The 17,044-nt window shown below is 48.6% G+C and overlaps 1 protein-coding gene across 1 annotated transcript; it reads right to left on the bottom strand.

Annotated features, from left to right (window-relative positions):
* Window positions 1-507: 507 nt before the first annotated feature.
* LOC142363060 (coiled-coil domain-containing protein 30-like) lies at window positions 508-15,361 on the bottom strand. The gene is made up of 17 exons (XM_075435001.1): window positions 15,257-15,361; window positions 15,114-15,212; window positions 14,311-14,451; window positions 12,386-12,523; window positions 11,934-12,012; window positions 11,409-11,565; window positions 10,128-10,374; window positions 8,209-8,382; window positions 7,692-7,901; window positions 6,860-7,017; window positions 5,686-5,833; window positions 4,996-5,117; window positions 3,751-3,892; window positions 3,033-3,169; window positions 2,636-2,750; window positions 1,533-1,600; window positions 508-810 (listed from the first exon to the last, which is right to left on the bottom strand). The coding sequence occupies exons 1-17, from the start codon at window positions 15,359-15,361 to the stop codon at window positions 597-599; spliced, it is 2,454 nt and encodes an 817-aa protein (XP_075291116.1). The 3' UTR covers window positions 508-596.
* Window positions 15,362-17,044: the final 1,683 nt, after the last annotated feature.

Genomic DNA, 17,044 nt, shown 5'->3' with positions numbered 1-17,044 from the left:
CAGAGCGGGGCAGAGGGGCACAGTCACCTCCCTTGCCCTGCTGCCCACGCTGCTGGGGATGCAGCCCGGGATGCGATTGCCTTCTGGACTGCGAGCGCACATCGCCGGCTCGTGTCCAGCTTTTCATCCCCCAGCACCCCCAAGTCCTTCTCGGCAGGGCTGCTCTCCACCCCTTCATCCCCAGCCTGGATTTATGCGTGTGATTGCACCCACCCCTTGCACTTGGCCTTTTTCAACTTTTGGCAGCTTGTTGCTTTACTAAGCTTTCTGCTGCTTTACGAAGCTTGCATTTGTTGACTGGACAAGTAATTAGGGCTCTGGGGAAGATATGCTTCACCCCACTCCTCTTCCATTTGACTGAGTTTGTCTACAAATTCCAGCCTCCACGTGGCTCTTGGATCTCACACACATACACACACACACTTGCCGTTGGGTAAGTTGAAAAAAAGCTGTTGAATAATTTAGGTGAAATATATCACAGAAATCACCAGGTCAGTCCATTTGGCAATTCTTCCCCTGCAGTCCTTCTCATCCCATGGCAACAGGAACCCAAAACCTTGCAGTCCAGCTAATATTTTACAAACATTTCTCCCGGTTTAGAAGTTCTCAGAGCTGACACTCTGACTCTCCTCCTGCAGCTGGGAGGCTGTGGTGTCTCCAGGCGAAGCAACATTTAAGTACCCAATCTCAGAAGGTAGAGAGGGGGATAAGGAAAAGGGTGAGTCTTGGCTTTCAGCTTCTCCTTCAGGCTTCATGTCTGACGTGGCCTTCAGGGTGCTGAGAAAGTCTGGCGGTTCTCTTGATGGGAAGCTGAAAACAAATCTCCTCTCTTAAGTCATTCTGCAAACTTCATCTGACCCTCCATCACCTGCCACAGTCCCAACACTCCTCCCAATGTCTCTGCGAGGCAGTGCAGGGTGATGCTCAATGCCTTTCGCTTGGACTGAGTCTCCGCTACTCCTCCTCCAGCCAAGCAGCTGATGGCCACCTCATCTGCCCCAGAACCTACTCAGAGTCTCCGTCACCATCCATAGCACCCAAAGTCTGTAACCAAGCCCACTGTGCTGGGTCTCCAGCAAGCAGACAGCAGAGCTACAGAGTCTCTCTGCCTTCTCCTTGCCCATTCTGGCACACATCATGGTTCTCCTGGCTATACCGGTGGAGGAACAGCTCAAGCTCTCCTCCTGCCCCATAGCCTGGGATGTGGGTCACACAGCTCTGGCCAGCAGTGGTCCTCTAAGCCTCGTAACCTCTTGTGTAAAGACACTCCTCCAAAACCACTGTGCGCCAAGCTCATTTCTAAATCCCTGAGATTCAGTGTTCCCTGATACATTTGGAAAATTTTAATTCTCCATCCCATTAGTTTCAGAGTCTTTTTAATACCATTCTCCCTACAATTTGACCAAAGGAAAAAAAAAATTTAAAAAGACCCTTGGAGGTCAAAGCACAGGGTGGAGCAGCCGTAACGCTCAACTTCTCCCTCACCACATGCACAGAGGCATTCCCCGCCGCCTCCTTTTACCCCAAGGTACCTGGTACGGAGAGATGGCAACCCCTTACTCTGTGGCTGGTGTTCGGAGAAGTTAACACTCTTCGAGTCCTGGAAGGAGGAACGGAGACTTTCAGAGGTGAAAGTGCGTGTCAGACTCCAAATTTCAACATACGGTCTTGGTCTGCAAAGTGCCCCCAGCTCCACTGCCAGGTCTCCCCAGGACTCCAGCCTCACAGAGGTACTAATCCTAGATCTGTCCTTTGGGTCTGAATTCAAACTGAAAAAAAACCCCTAACTAGCCCAGGTGAAACAAACAGAAAGAAAGAAAACCCAGTGGAACACACAGACAGCTCTTGCTGCCAGGCCCCAAACAGCACTTTCATCCTTCACAGCTCATTTCCAACCAAACTGGGCTCCCTCCCAATTTCAAAATGTACCAATAAACTTCCAAATCCACCTCTTTTACCTGAAGAGTTGTTGAAACACATTCTTTCACTTTCCTGGATTTTCCTCCATTTCTCCCCGCAAAGTTCTTCCCTAATTTAGTAGGTCCAAGCCTGAGTTTTTAGGGAAGGCACATCTTCCTTCCCTTCAACATCGTCGAGATTACGGGTCAGCTTGGCCTAAGGTTTTTTGCCTTACAGCAGTAGCGTTCCCAACCACTCCACTCTGGGTTATTTCTCCCCATTTTAGAGCTAATTTTAAAAGTAAGGTCTTGCAACAACTCTAGATCTGCACAAAAGCCAAAGAGACGTTTCTGTACTCGCAAAAAGGATCTCGGCTCACAGATGGGGATGGTGCAGCCAAGAGTATTGAGCTTTCAACTCCCCACAGAGTCCCTTCTCACCGACAAAGCCGCTGCAATTTCCTGTGTGTTTGGTGCTCCTTTCCATCCCAACTGGAGGATCGATTTGGCTTTTCTCCAGCACCCTCAGCTACAGCTACAAACACCAACCCTCACTCAAGAGTTCAAGAAGCATCTGGATGACGCTCTTCCTCATTTGGTTTAGTTTTAGGAGTTGAACTCGATAATCCTTACGCGTTCCTTCAAACTTGACGTATTCTGTGATTCTCTGATTGACTCGTGGGAGACCTCAGCTCCTGCAACCTGTCTGCGGAAACCAAGTCCTCTCAGAGACTCACTTCCATGGTGGGAGCGTGGATGCTCCTCAGCGCGTGCTGCGAGGTGGGCACGTGGTCAGAGAGATGGAGTTTGCTCTCGTGCAGCCGCACATTCTCCTCGTCCAGGATCTTCACTCTGAGCAAGTGGCACATACAAGGCACAAGTTATTTTCCTTCTGACCATGCTACGTTTCCAAAGGGACATTTTCTTTTTCAACTTCAGGCCCTTTGACCTCCACAACCTCCACCTGTATGCTATGGGTTTTGATGGGGAAAGGGGCTAATTACACCCCACAGCAATTAAAAGCCACAGCACTAGTAACTGGGGTGCAGTTCAGGCTTTCCTCTGGATTTCTTACGAGGAGTAGCCCGTAAAACCGGAGAAGTGCTGGGAAGAGGCACAGACATCACTGTTTACCTGCTCTGCAGGGTGGCAGCCGTAGACCGGTTGCTCCAAGGCATCTCCTCTTGGTCAGATATCTTCTGGAGGAGCCGTCTTCTTTCCTGGAGTAATTTCTCGTTCTCGGCGGTGATCTGTGCAATCAGCACCTTCCCCTGAGCATTGTTGCAGAAGGAAACAAACACCAGTGGTTACACTTTTCTCTTCTCTGCCCTCTGTAAACCTTGAGGTGCTCTGCCAAAGGGGTCACCACCAAGCATGTTCACTCCTAGAAGCGATACACTATTTGATGTAACATGCCCCAAAAAGTGGCTTCTGAGTCACTTCCCATCAGTAACATCTCCAAGGCGAAAGACGACGGAGCTTAGGCAGTTTCTGAATGGGATATGAGGACACGGATTCCCCCCAAGGGCAAACTTGAGCCAGGAATTTCCTTTTGGCTTCTAGTTCCTACGAGGATGGGCTAGTGGCCCTTGGCACTGCCAGCCGCTTCCCAGGGCTGCATCAGTCCTGCCCACAGAGCAGGAGCAGCACATGGGGCATTGCTCGCTGTGCTCCGACCCTCAGGCCGGTTAACCGTGCTATCCCGTTACCTGCAAACCAGCTGTTCCTAAACCTCACCTCTTTGATTTCCTACGCTGCATCTCTTTTTGGAAGCAGGGATGCTCCCGCAGAGACCCTACAGCCTGCTCCCCTGCCTTCCCTCGCAGGAGCCGCCCTCGATGAGTTCTCTCACCTTTTCCACCTGGAGCTTTGACTCGCTGAGCTCATTTTCAAGCTGCTTAATTCTGCTGTCCCTTTGTTTCACCTCGTGGATAAAGGTCTCCTTGGCTCTCCAGATCTTGTCTTTGTGGCGGAGCTGCATTTTGTTATATTTCCTGAGGAGGCAGAGACAAAGCGTCAGGCTGTGAAATGCCTTTGTGTTCTGGGTCAAGATCAAGGCAGGACATGTCCTGTATTTCTTCAGGCTCTCCAAAGCCTGGAGCGGGAGCCTCAGCCATCTACGCAGCTCCTTTTGGCTGCACAGCTAAAGGCAGAATGAGCACGCTGACTTTCTGGACTACGTCTTTCACCGATCAGTTCGGGGTTTTTTTGTTGTTGTTGCAAAAGTTTATATTGTGAAGTGTCACCCAAATGGAAACTGACTGAAGGACCAAAAGCATTCCCAAAACTGATTCCCAGCTTTACAAATCCTTGTGCTCACCACTCTCAGCTCTTTATACCAATCAGAGTTATAAATTCACCAAAATTGGAAGTAACGGGGAAAGGGCAAGCTCTTTATCTGGGTGGGGAGGTGGGTGGATAAGGGAAATTACTCGTGTATGAGGGAAAAAGGCTGAAAAAGAAGAATCCTACACGGCAAGGGTCAGGCAAACAGGCCGCAGAAAGAGCTACTTCAGTGGGCACTTCTTAGAGCTGCGACACTGGGGTTAAATATCTGTCTCTACTGAGACTTGTGATCATTGCTCATCCCCTCAAAAGTGTCCCATTTAGGCAGTGTTCTTGTTTATTTTTATCCAGCTGAGACAGAAGGGAAAATAACATCAAAAAAAGAAAAAAAAAGAAAAATCTCTACCACATAACAGATATTTGCCCACGTTTGCTCAAAACTCATGACAAAAAGGCTACTGTGCTTCAAATTAGATCAAAAGCGCTCTGGGAAGAAACGAGCAGCTCCACAGGGCGTCTCCGCCGGTGCCAGACCGTGAGCAGCAGTGCCTCCAGCCCTTCCTGGGCACCCCTTCGCTTTCTGCGCTGTCTTCAGCTGCCAAGGAGAACAAGACGGCAGATGCGTGACGTGTAACACAACTGCATGAGGGGCGTTGGGCTAAGGCAGACCTCCCGGTGCTAAATGCCTCGAACAGGAGAGACAAGAAAGGCTACAGGGCAGTCGAATCCAGTGTCATGGCCAGACACCCGAACGGCGGGTCCTGGGTGGGTTTTTTTGTGCCGACACATACCCTGCCGCTTCAGCCGGTACCTGACACACAGATCCTTCTGGTTCAGGAGACCGACTCCTTCCTCGTAAAGGGCTTTGTTTTCATCCTTCAGCAGTGAAAGTTGCTCTGAAAGCTTCTGGTTCTCCTTCTGACACTGGAGGTGCTGGAAAACATCTATTTTTTATTTGTGTACCTGTGTCCTCAGCTGTAGGGGTCCCTCTGCCTCTTGTCAGTCTGGTCTCCAAAGCTTCTCTTCATAAATCCTACTGGTTCCCACCACAGATAACACCCACCCATTCTGCCTCCCAAGGCCACTGCCTCCTCCCCTTACAGAAGGGAGAGTGGGGACTTCTGTGCTGCTAGGGGGGCTTCCACAGGGCACAGCGAGGCAATGCGTCCTCCCACTGCCAAGATTTTCCTGCAAAAACCTCCACGCTCTGCAAGGAAAGGGGAAGAAGCCACCAAGTCCTCCTCGTCTGCCCTCAGAGCTGCATTCCCAGGAAGCCTACATGAGATGGGATGGTGCTTTTTCTCCAGCTCCTCTTTAAATCAGTGGGATCTGCAAGAGTTCAGCACCTGGCTGGATGTGACCCTGTTTCAGCAGTTCCCAGGTGCAGGTTTCACACTGGGATGGTCCCATTTTTCCCCTAGAGCTCAGTGGTCTGCTCTGGAGTCAACCAACAGCACAGCACCCCCATGGGTGGTGAGGACCCACCCATGCTGCAGCTCACCTCCCTTGAGTCAGTTTTCTTCTCGTCTTCTAGGACGTGCAGAGTCTTAGCCTGCAGCTCCACGTGCATCTTGGCCAGCGATGCCTCCGTCTCCCGCAAGTGCTGGAGCTGCTGCCGCAGCTCCTCCACCTGCTGCTCCAGGAGCTTCCTCAAAGCATGTTGGTGTGACAGTGATACACCGACGTGGAGGCCAGCCCGTGACGTGCCACCATGAATTCAAGGCTGGCTGCAATCTAGAAAACAATGCACTGCTCTGCACCTGCCCCGGGCAACGCTGGGAGTAGAAAGAAATCATCCTGGTTGTCCCCATGTCCCAGTGGCATGTCAAAGGGTACTCCTCAGTACAAGAAGGACATTGAGGGGCTGGAGCGTGTCCAGAGAAGGGCAGCGAGGATGGGCAGGGGTCTGGAGAACAGGTCTGATGAGGAGCGGCTGAGGGAGCTGGGGCTGTTCAGTCTGGAGAAGAGGAGGCTGAGGGGAGACCTTCTCGCTCTCTGCAGCTCCCTGACAGGAGGGCGCAGTGAGGAGGGGTTGGTCTCTTCTCCCAGGTAAACAGCGATAGGACGAGAGGCAATGGCCTCAAGCTGTGTCAGGAGAGGTTTAGATTGGATATTGGAAAAAATGTCTTTACTGAGAGAGTGGTCAGGCCTTGGACCAGGCTGCCCAGGGAGGTGGTGGAGTCCCCATCCATTGGAGGGGTTCAAAAAACGTGTGGACGTGGTGCTTCAGGACATGGTTTAGCAGGCATGGTGGGGTTGGGTTGGCGGTTGGACTTGATGATCTTAGAGGTCTTTTCCAACCTTCATGATTCCATGGTTCTGTGTGATGATTCTAAGAGGTATCATCAAACCCAGCTGCACAGGAAGGGGGACTGCCAGTGTCTAGACGGCAGACCAAATCACTGGGTTGGCAGGAGGGGCCCGGCACTTTCTGAGGCAGCTGAAGTCTCCAAAAATCTTTAAAATCTCAAAGAGGGGACCCTGTGGAGCTCTGCCAGGGGCACTGGCAGGTCAAAAGGAGAGATAGGAGGTGAAACCAGCGGTGCAGTGACTGTGAGCCTGCTTCAGGCCAGGCATGGAGCTGCAGGATGTACCTAGACAGCTGGCCCAGCACCGTTTGCTGGCCCAGCACCTGCCCTCCGCACGCAGCACAGGCCTTAGCCAGCTCTGTGTACCTTTTCAGCTGTTCCTTGTGAAGTTCTTGCTGCACATGAGCTTCATTGTCCCGGGCCTCCTTCAATTCCTCCTCCAGGAGCTTCTTGTCTGAAACACTGGCCTCTACCAGCAGGAGTTGGTGTTGGGAATCTTTTAGCTTTTGCTGGAGTTTTGAAATCTTGGATTAAAACTGGACACAGATTAAACTTTTTGAATTTACAGGATGGTATCTGAATGCAAGGGATTGAACTCCCTTTGATCCCTCAGTATCTGAGTCGTGGGAATGAAAGATTTGCTCACCCCTACTCAGAAGTACTTCTTAATGGACTTTGACACAAAGACATGCAAAGTAAAACATTTCCAACCGCTACCAGATTTTGGATCAGATACTATGTCATGAATCAGCAACAATCCTTTTTACACCTAATTTGATCCCGCACACTTCAAAATCGAATCCAACGACCAGAGCAGGAACGTGGCAGAATCGATGCCGTGGAAAACACAAGCTTTTGCGATTTACCAGATAGCAAACAACAGCAAATCTCCTCGGCAAGAACATGATCCAGGCTCCCGGTGTCTGCCAGCCCTGCTGCCTCTATGTTGAGAGATACTGAGCTTTAGAGAGAGGAGTCTGAGCCACTAGATTTGGCTTCTAATTGTCTTCATTATACTCCCACTAATAACAGATGTTTTTCCTGAAATATTTAGCCACGTGATCTCAAAAAGGACTAGCAACACGGACTTCAGGGAACCGACCCATGAGCTGCTAGTGCTTCTTCTTTCTGAACTACAGCTGCACAAAACTGCTGAAAAACATACCTCCCGTTAGCGTAGGTCACACTGACGAGTTGCCTTTTTTTGTGCTTCGCATGCTTTGGATTTCTCCTGTGCAAGTTTCTCTTGCAGACCGCTCTGCACTTCATCGGCCTGGGAGCACTTTAGGAGCTCTTGTTCGAGTTCTTTGACCTTCTGCTGGCTTTTTTCCCACTGTGCTGAGAGAGAGGAGCACGTTTCAGTTGTGTCCGAGAGTTTTGCCTGGGCTTGCTTCAGCTCAGCTTTGACCTGGGTTTCAAAAGAGGAAAAAAAAATTAAATTTGCACTTTAATATGTATCACCTGAAATACCTTGATCGGGAAAGGGGCAACAGGATTACTGAGCGGCGAAGAATAGAGAACTACAGGGAGCAGCACGTTTTATTTGGAGGCGGTGCAATTTCTGTGGAGCTGAGACACAGCATGCTTGAGAGCCCCAGGTACTGCACGGACAAATGCAAACGAAGCCCAGCCTGTTGATCGGCACCTCAGACCTCCCACAGCCTGTAAAACGATGCGATGCTCTCCTCAAACAGTTCTCCCTGCTCTCTTCCTACCTTGGTGCACTCCTGCTGGAGCAACAGGTTTTGCTTTTGTAAGTCGACGTTCTTCTCCCTTTCGTATCTCAGCTCCCTCTCGGCTGAGCTGCACAAGTTCTGAACGCGACGCAAGTCCTGCCACAGTTGCTGCATCTTTTCCTCCTGCTGCCGGAATCTCTCGTCGGACAGACTCTGCAGGAACAGCGAAACGACACAGGTTACCTGGAAATCAACTGCAAGGAAAGATAAAGACTGGCCGTTAAGAAAGGCAGAGGTATGCCAGTGGCATTTAAGGGCATTTAAGGAGGAAGATGGGTAAAGCCAGGCAAGCATTTCCTCTGCCCCCATACTACGTCCTGCTCCCTACCCTGTCCATCCCCTCCGAGAAGCTGATACAACTCTTGCAGTTGAGGGAGAAGATGCAAAAACCTGGAGGAGGGAACAAATCCCTGTTAAAACTTACCTGTCAAACAAAAGCCACACCACCCAGGCTGCTCTTCACTCTTGGCCCAGAGTCTCACTGAGGCAGATAAGCAAAGCAAGTCCTGGCAGCGCTACGGGGACAGACACGCTGGTACAATGTGACCGCAGCCTGGGCACCATGAAAGGGTCACCAACGGCCTATGGTGGCTTTTGGAAGATAACTGAGCTCCGTATGATCTCGATCCCTGCATCTGATGGAGCTTCACAGAGATTTTAGACCCCTCTGCTTAAGGCAGGTTGCTTTTTCCCTGCATCCAGGTGTGTGAACTCTCCACGCAGCTGGAGGTGGAGTCCCAAAAATCTCTGCAGCTCAAAGCTACAAATCGGGAGCTTCCCACATCTGGCGTATGAAAACCTTTCTTCCCAGCATCACTTTCGGCCATCTGTTGATCTGCATTTCCGCTTTGCGTCTTCACCCTCTGTTCTTGGGACCAGACGAAATCCACTGAAGATCAAGCTTCCCTTCTAAGATAAATCCCCAGATAAATTCCCGAGCTGGCAAGTCTTCATCCAGCACTGTGCAGTCCGGCCAGGTCATTTGTCCTCGAGATCATTTAGGTTTTGTGGGGCTTTTCCCCGCCTGCTTCTGTTGGGATCCTCTTCAGCAGCCCCTCTATACCTCGTATTTTACTTTGGTGTTCTGTAACTGTACAGATTTGCTGTTCCTTGGTATCGGCACAACTCTGATCCTCTCCCTTCCACTCTCCTGCCTATGCAGGCCACCCTGTCCTCTCTTCTCTTACAAACTCTTCCATGGAATCCCTGTTCCTCCTCAGAATCCCCATCCTGGGTACCTTCCTCAATCCTTCCCCTTTTGGCAGGGCTCGCTGCCCTTCCCTTTCTTTTTTAGATCACACAGTAAGAAAGGTGAACAAATTGCATTTAAAACACAGCTAAACGTAGTGATAACTACGGGTGTTGCCTGCCACCTGGTAGAGCAATGGGAGAGCAGTAACTGAGACAGGGGCATGGGGCACAGCAAACCCCAGCTGCTTGCAAGCTGCCGCTGCGGAGCAGCAGTTGTGGGACGAGTTCAGACACCGAGCATAAGGGCAGAAAATGGCAAGGAGGAGCAGGGAAGTGGAACACCTTCTGCCTACAGCAAGAGCAAGACCGCTGCGGGAACAGCGAGCCAGCTCCGTGCCTCACGATGCTAAAAGGAGTTGAGAAAGAGCTCCAAAAAGGTTTAAAACATTGAAAGACTGCGTAACTTCTTTCTTTCATGCACACCAAGGGGGCCCTTCAGTTTATCCAAGCTCCCACTATGTCCATAAACATAACGGGAGGAAATGACAACACTCGTATTTTCCAATCATTTTCCCCAAGGAAATCAGTCAGCCTCACATCCCCCCTACACGCTAACAGCACAGAACTGGCTTCCAGTCCATTTTACTTTGGTTTTGCCACCAAACTGGTGAAAAGGAGCACGGTGCAGATGGCAAAGCTGCCCGTACCTGTTTAACTCTCCCATCCGAACTGCCTGCAGAGCTCTGCGACACGAGTAACCCGTTTTCTCTGAGCACCGTGCCTCGGTTTGTCCTCAAAGTCTCTCCAAGCATGCCATCACCCCGCTCCCGGGTAGTCAGAAGATCTTGTTTTAGCTGGACAATTTCTTCCAGTAACAACAGTTTTTCTTCGTTGCTCTCTTTTAGATGCTTTTCTAGCTCCTCCCTCTTCTTGTTGCTTTCTACTAATTCAGAACTTGAAGTAGAAATAGTAAAGGAGAGAGATAACGATGCACATCCAAGGGAAAACACCCTCTGAAGGGGAAAAACTTGGGATAGGAAAGTCCAGCGAAACACTCAAGGCAACGCTCAAGTGTCTTGGGAGGCTCCAAAGGGAAATGAATCCCAGGTCTAGCAGTTCTGGGCAAGGGTCAGTCTGCCCTGGACACCGGCCCACGAAACCACGTGCATCCAAAGGGTCAGCTCTCAGTCACTCACGTGCAGGCTAACTGCTGGCTAAGGAAACACTCGCGTGGGGCCACGTCAGCTGCTCTGCGCTCACAAGCGGCAGAGAAGCGCTCGCACAGCGCCTCGCTGGGTGGAAGTACGGGCCCAGGTCTCCCGATCGAGCTGTCTAACTTTCCTCAATCTAAACTCTGTGTCCTTATAAGCTAACCTACCTGTCTTATCCCGGTTTTACTTTACCTCAGTACCTAGTTATCTAGGTAAATTTAGCTGACTGTAACTATACCGGATTTAATCCAAGCTTTTACTTACTAATGAGAGCCTGAGCATGGATGCTCCAACTCCAAATTTCTATTGATCTACTGAAAAGGGGAGTCAGGGAACCTGTAAGAGCTTTATTTACAACCCCGACCCCTGCCCTGCAAGGACAACCAAAATCCACAGCAGGATGCTGGCAGCAGTTAGCCCCGAGGAGCCCAAGCCCACGACGGGAGCTCTTGAGGACCATGCTAGTCCAAATATTGCCTCGCTCCAAGAGAAGCGGCCTCCTCCCTAAGGACAGCTCTCACTTATGGCGTACAGAATCTGGAATAGTGGGAGGAAAAAAGGTTTACACCTGACTGATCAGGATGTCACTAAGGGAAACGCTTGTTCACCAGAATCTCTACAGAGAGCTGCTTACACACCAAGGAAGACGCAAAGCTACTGTGCCCATTTTTGCCAGAAGCAGCACTACAGGGATTTAAAAAAGAAAAAAAAAACAACTAAAAACTTAGTCAGCAAAGATAAGGAGCAGAAAGTACCACAGACTTTGTTAAGGTTTACCAGAGCAGCTCTTGTTCATCCCTCAAGTTTTTGATCTGTTCTTCCAAAAATCCTACTTTAGCCATCTGTTCTTCATACGTCTTTTCATCTGTACATAGACCTTCATGTTTCTGCTCAAGTTTGTGAATCTGTTCTCTTTCTTGTAGGAGTTCAGAGACTTGTAAGGTCAGAAAACACCACGACTTTGATCTTCTTCGGTCTCACAGAAATCTTTTGAGCAGTTTAAGGCAATCTGGGGACTCCATCAAGATACGGTTTGTGATTCTGTAGCTAAATTATGGTAGTTCTTCACCCTTGAAGAGAGATGTGCAAGTCCTTTTTCCTGCATGGGAAGTAGCTGTGTGTAAACTATCATCAAATCACATTTCTGTATTTGATTCCATCCTTCTGTTGCCCATCTGTAGCACTCAGGGCTTTACAACACGTGCCACATTTCTTTACCGAACTAGCAATTCTTGGGAAAGAGTACAAAGCGTGTGTTCAGCTGTCTTGCACAGAGATCATCCTCCATCCAAGGCAACCCACCACAACTTTCTGCGGACGGCTGCTCTCCGCTTTCAATGTCACCTACTGCCTTAATACCAGGCAATGGCAGACCCAGAACCTGAGACATGAAGAGAAGATGCCAAGAAAATAAAAGAGGCAAGAAAGGCAGGCACGAGGAGTGCATAAGGACACGGGAAATGCCACAGTGGACTGGAACCACAATTTGCCTTGTCCAATGTCCCCTGCTAAGCAGTGGTGAACCCAAATCCTTCAAAGAAAAATGTTATTAATCCCACTAATGCTAGCAATGACTTTGACTCCTAAAGCTTTTTAATCAATAGTTCTTCCTGAGCGTATGCTAGTACTAGTAGTTCAGTTCCAGGTCTTCTCATCTACACCAAGATGAATTTGTTTACATTTGAGCAGCACACACTAGCAGCTTCTGTCTGCATCAGACACCAGAACAACCTGGATTTCTCTACATTTCTCACCTCTGCATCTAACAAAGCATTATTTCTTTGTAGCTTCTCATAGGATACATTAATGAGATCCCTGCTCGCTGATGTTCTTTGGAGGCTCGGGAAGTCATTACAATGGCTTGTAAACTCTGATTTTGAGTCAGGCAGCCCCTGGTGAGGAAACAACAGGAGTTAGCGGATGTAATACACCTCTAACTACAAGCTCAGAAAAGGCTTTCTCCTCTCAAATGTTCATAAACCTCTTAAAAACAAGAAGAGAGTTCCAAACAAATGCAAAGAACTCTTTGTATAGCATCACTTCATAGCACATCATTAAAATGCACAAGAACAAAATAGTATCCAATTTACTCACCCATTCTATGTGTTGGACCTCCTGATAAACACAACATTGAACAACCTCAAATCTTGACCACAGATGGGTATCACCCATGAGAACCCAACGATTTTATGCCAGGCTAACTTCCAGCACTCCTTTGGTAAATGATTCGTCCCAATACAGCTACTCCGGCAAAAGGGAATGAACCCATTTGTGAAGTCAGGAATCCCACCAAACACAGGCAAAGTTCTCTATTTGAAAGACCGTTACAGCCACCCAGTCTCAAAAAGGTCATTGGATGATCCCTTTGATGGAAAAATAGTCCTCTCCTTAGGCAAAACCACCGGCTAACCGGTGGCTGAATTCCAACCAAACTTCCAGGGATGTATGACTTTGATTAAAAGGTCCTTGGACCATGAGTAGATGGAACTACTGGGAGGCAAAGGGACTCTTCACGTTTTCCTCAGCACCCCCCAAATCAGACAGTTCCTTTTCATATCTATATTCATGGACTGGCCTAGCCCCTTCCTCAACTGTTCTTCGGTAAGGCTTAGTCTGCATCCTGAGCTTTCACAAAGTGAATTTGTTGTCTCGTGGCACTGCAGAAGTCCTGTCCTCTAGATGCCACTCTTCCTCCAGTAAGACTCTCCTGTATGTGCAGCTGCGCAAACAGTTCAGGACTTTCATTGTTCTTTACTTACAATCAAGGAAGTGATATGATTTAAGGCCTCTCAGAGTGCTAAAAAATGGGGTTTGCAATAGCTGTAAACGCCGCCTTTGCCAGTCTCCCTCGGGTCCCCCTTGTCTGCCTGATCCAGGTCACAGATCCGCAGCTCTCCTAAATTTTCAGCCCTTGTGCAATTTTGCTGGCATCACACGCTCTCTGTGCTCTGTGGCCCAACTGGAAGAGCAACAGCAACTCTCCCAGCAGAGATCAACCCACCAGAAGTCTACCTAGCAGTTAAATTACTTCAAGCAAAGCGTACGGAGGTCTGCAGGGCACATAACAAAAAGCAGCACTGAGATCCCAGCAAGCTGTTCATCTAGATTTCTGTGACTCTCAGGTGTTCTCACTTCTTGTCAGGCCATGTTCTGCTTAAGAAAGAGTACTACTGATATGAAAGGGGACCCGTGTTAAATGGATTCAGAATTAGCCAGTTGACTGAACCCAGAAAAGCAGTTGCTGCTAACGGGTAACTGTGGTGCTGCTCTGCGGGGAGGTCTTGGCTCAAATCTACAAGTGCCCTGCCATGTTGTGACATGGAGAGGCGAAGGCTCATGATCATGAGCCTTACGATCACAAATAACTCCGCAATAAATACCCAAGTTCGAAACCTTCCACTCTGTCCTCTAGAGAAGGGGGCTTTGGCTACAAACTTTGAATTACTGATTTGTAATTAGATTCATTGAAAGGAAAAATATATTACAGAGTTAGAGACAGTTCTGTTAAAGCAGATGGATTTAAAACCATCGGCCAAAGAGGCTTTGAAACTGGCTGGACTGGAGAGGTGCATCAAGAGGAGTCAAGCAATGCACTTGGAGGGCAGCTGGCGATGTTTCATGGAGTCATCCAAAGGCAGCTGCCTCCTGCCGGGAGACCCACTGCAGGAGCTACACCCACCTGGCTGCCCAGTGCCTTCTTCTCAGCCTTCAGGTCTTCTCTTAACAGTTCAAGCTCAGATGCAAGTTGCTTTCTCCGTTCTCTCTGCTCTCCCAGCTGACTTCCTAACTTTTCTATCGTCTCCTGACAGCTTTCCAGCATCTGCAACAAGCAAAATTGAGTCACTTCTACAGCATCATTTACTCTAGCAAAAGAGAAAAAAATTGCAGAAAATGTGTCTCCTAGAGAGCAAGGATAGGAAAAACAGTTCTCAGAAGCTGCCAGCAGGATTCCTGCACATTATACCCAGGGCTGGCTTGACATCTCTGCGGGCCTGGGGCCTCCCCCTGACCCAAGATACCCTGGGAAGGTCCTCTCCCACATGCGATAAGCTCTGCCTGGCTTACACACCGGCAGATCCAATCGTCTGGCTGGCAAGTGACCAATGGGCAGTAATGCCTGTCCCAAACCGGCTGGGAAACAGCCTTGTAAACACACCGACGCGCTGCCCAGGTTTCACTAAACCCCAAAGAAGAGTCAAGCCCCTTTTGATGTGTAAACCCTTCACCCTCACTGGGAAGTCAACAGGCTCCACAAGGCTGAAGGCAAGACAACCTCACAGGAGAGATGAGTTATCGGGGAGATGAGTTATCGGGGAGATAGCGTTGGCACGTTGGCTGCTCTCCTCCCGAGACATCCGTCGGTCTTGCATGAGCCGAGGGGCCAGAAATTCTCAGAAGACGGTGACAAAGAGCATACACGGGAGATGCTCATTTAATACGTTTCTAAAAAATACAGTTCGTTTCCCAGGGAAAACCTCTTACCTCTTCCATCTCTTGTGCTCCAGACGATGCCTCTTCTTCCTCACTCTTCTCAGGTTTGTTCTTCTGCGCTTCAAGTAACTCCATTTCTAAACTTGTGATCTAAACATAGACAAGCCACGAGTTAAAACCAAACCAGTACTCACAACTAGTGAGGACTCTGGGCTTGAGCCAGCAAAACGCTGACCTCTGCACTTCTCCTGGCAGGGAAGAGTTTGTCTGGACAAGTGCTCGCTCTGCGTTTGCACCATCCATCCCCCCACCCCGAGGCAGCTACCTTTGTGGGGCATCTCTTGGGAACGATTATTAGTCCTGCAGTCTTAAAGGGCTTACAGGAGCCAGGAGCAGCCCAGCTTCTCCTCCCCGTTACAGTTCCTTTTGCAAAGCCCCAGTCTTGGCACTCGCAGCTGGTTTGTGCTGGTTTTCTTATTTCTAAGCCTTCACGCTGGCCTCCCCAACTGCCCAAGCTGGGAGACGGACCCGGAGTAACGATGAAATCTCAATGTGAGTTTGATCGTTCTCCTTTATTAGTCAGCAAAACAAGGTTTATATAGCAAAGCAGTTACAGCCTCTGATTGGTTAGTTATCTTAACCATATATAGTCAAAATAGCTACAACTCGCTGTGATTGGTGCAGAGCTGCATCTCGATGCGGAAGCGACGATAAGGCAGGAAGCAACAACGTGGCAGTCCCCCTGCTCCAGTGTTCCGTGTTCGCCACTCTACTTCTGTAGCAGTGTTCCGTGTTCACTACTTTCAAGGTCTGTCTCCGTAACCAAGCCTGGGTTGCTCAACCGCACCAAACTATGTCCCCTCACGTCCAGCCAGGACTCCACAATTCCCCCTTTTTGTTTTTTGAGCAAGCCAGGTATAGTTGATGAGGTTGTTGAGGATGATGAGAGCTGACATACTTTTGGTTTTCAGCTTGCTACCACTTTTTCAGAGGCCCACACAAACTACAGTACTAACAGATATAAGAACACAAATGCTAATTGAAGACATAGAGATGTGAAGTGCATACCATAACTTGCTGGATATAAAGAAAGATCAAATTAACTTGAGAATGATACATACTGATAGTAAATCTGTTACCTAGCATATGGGTGTAGATTGATTTACTTGCATTCAATTTTCTTGCTGGATTTACTTGTATCCAACTTTCTTCCTGTGTGGATGGTGGGACTAAAGTACCGCTTGACCACAACATATCATTATTGTCAATTGGAGGGGATGCATCCCACTGTGTCAGGCGTCGAAATAATGGTGTATCAATAGTATGAGCTCAGTAAACTTGTACTTGGATTATAGGTATACTCATCACACATACAAACATCCGTAACAGTTAGTATTGGCTATCCATATTAATCACCTAGGTTAAGATCAATGTATCTAGAACTATGACTCATGAACTATATAGGCTAAAATTAATGTACAGAAAAGCATAAAGCTGCAAACATCACCACATCTATTCCCTGCTGCGTCAAATGCTTCTGAGTCTTGATAAATCAGAGTCCAAATACAACAGTCTGAAGTCAAAAACAAGAAATAGTCAATACCTGCAGAACTTACCAAACCAAAAGACACAAAACAGTTACTTAGTCCAGACAAATCCGTTAGATCACAGAAACCAAATAAATCCATCAGATCACAGAAATACAAACACGGTAACATAAAACCACATGTTCATGGTCGCCATCACATACACACACACAGGCACACCAAGTTTTCATCATAAATCCAAATATTGCAAAGACAGGACTTACAATAATATTCAACATTTAACAGACAAATTCCAAAGCCTCAGTTTCAGGAAGCATTTAACAGAGAAATTCCCAAGCTTCAGTTTCAGGAAGAATACTCTCAATTCTGGATTAGAAAGTACGCTTTCCCTTCTCGTCAGGGACATAGCTCAATGCTGTGAAGCTTTTACTAGGA

This window comes from Opisthocomus hoazin, chromosome 13, assembly GCF_030867145.1.
Source record: "Opisthocomus hoazin isolate bOpiHoa1 chromosome 13, bOpiHoa1.hap1, whole genome shotgun sequence".
Taxonomy (NCBI): domain Eukaryota; kingdom Metazoa; phylum Chordata; class Aves; order Opisthocomiformes; family Opisthocomidae; genus Opisthocomus; species Opisthocomus hoazin.
The sequence above is the reverse complement of the archived record's forward strand: the minus strand, read 5'-3'. Positions and strand labels throughout refer to the sequence as shown.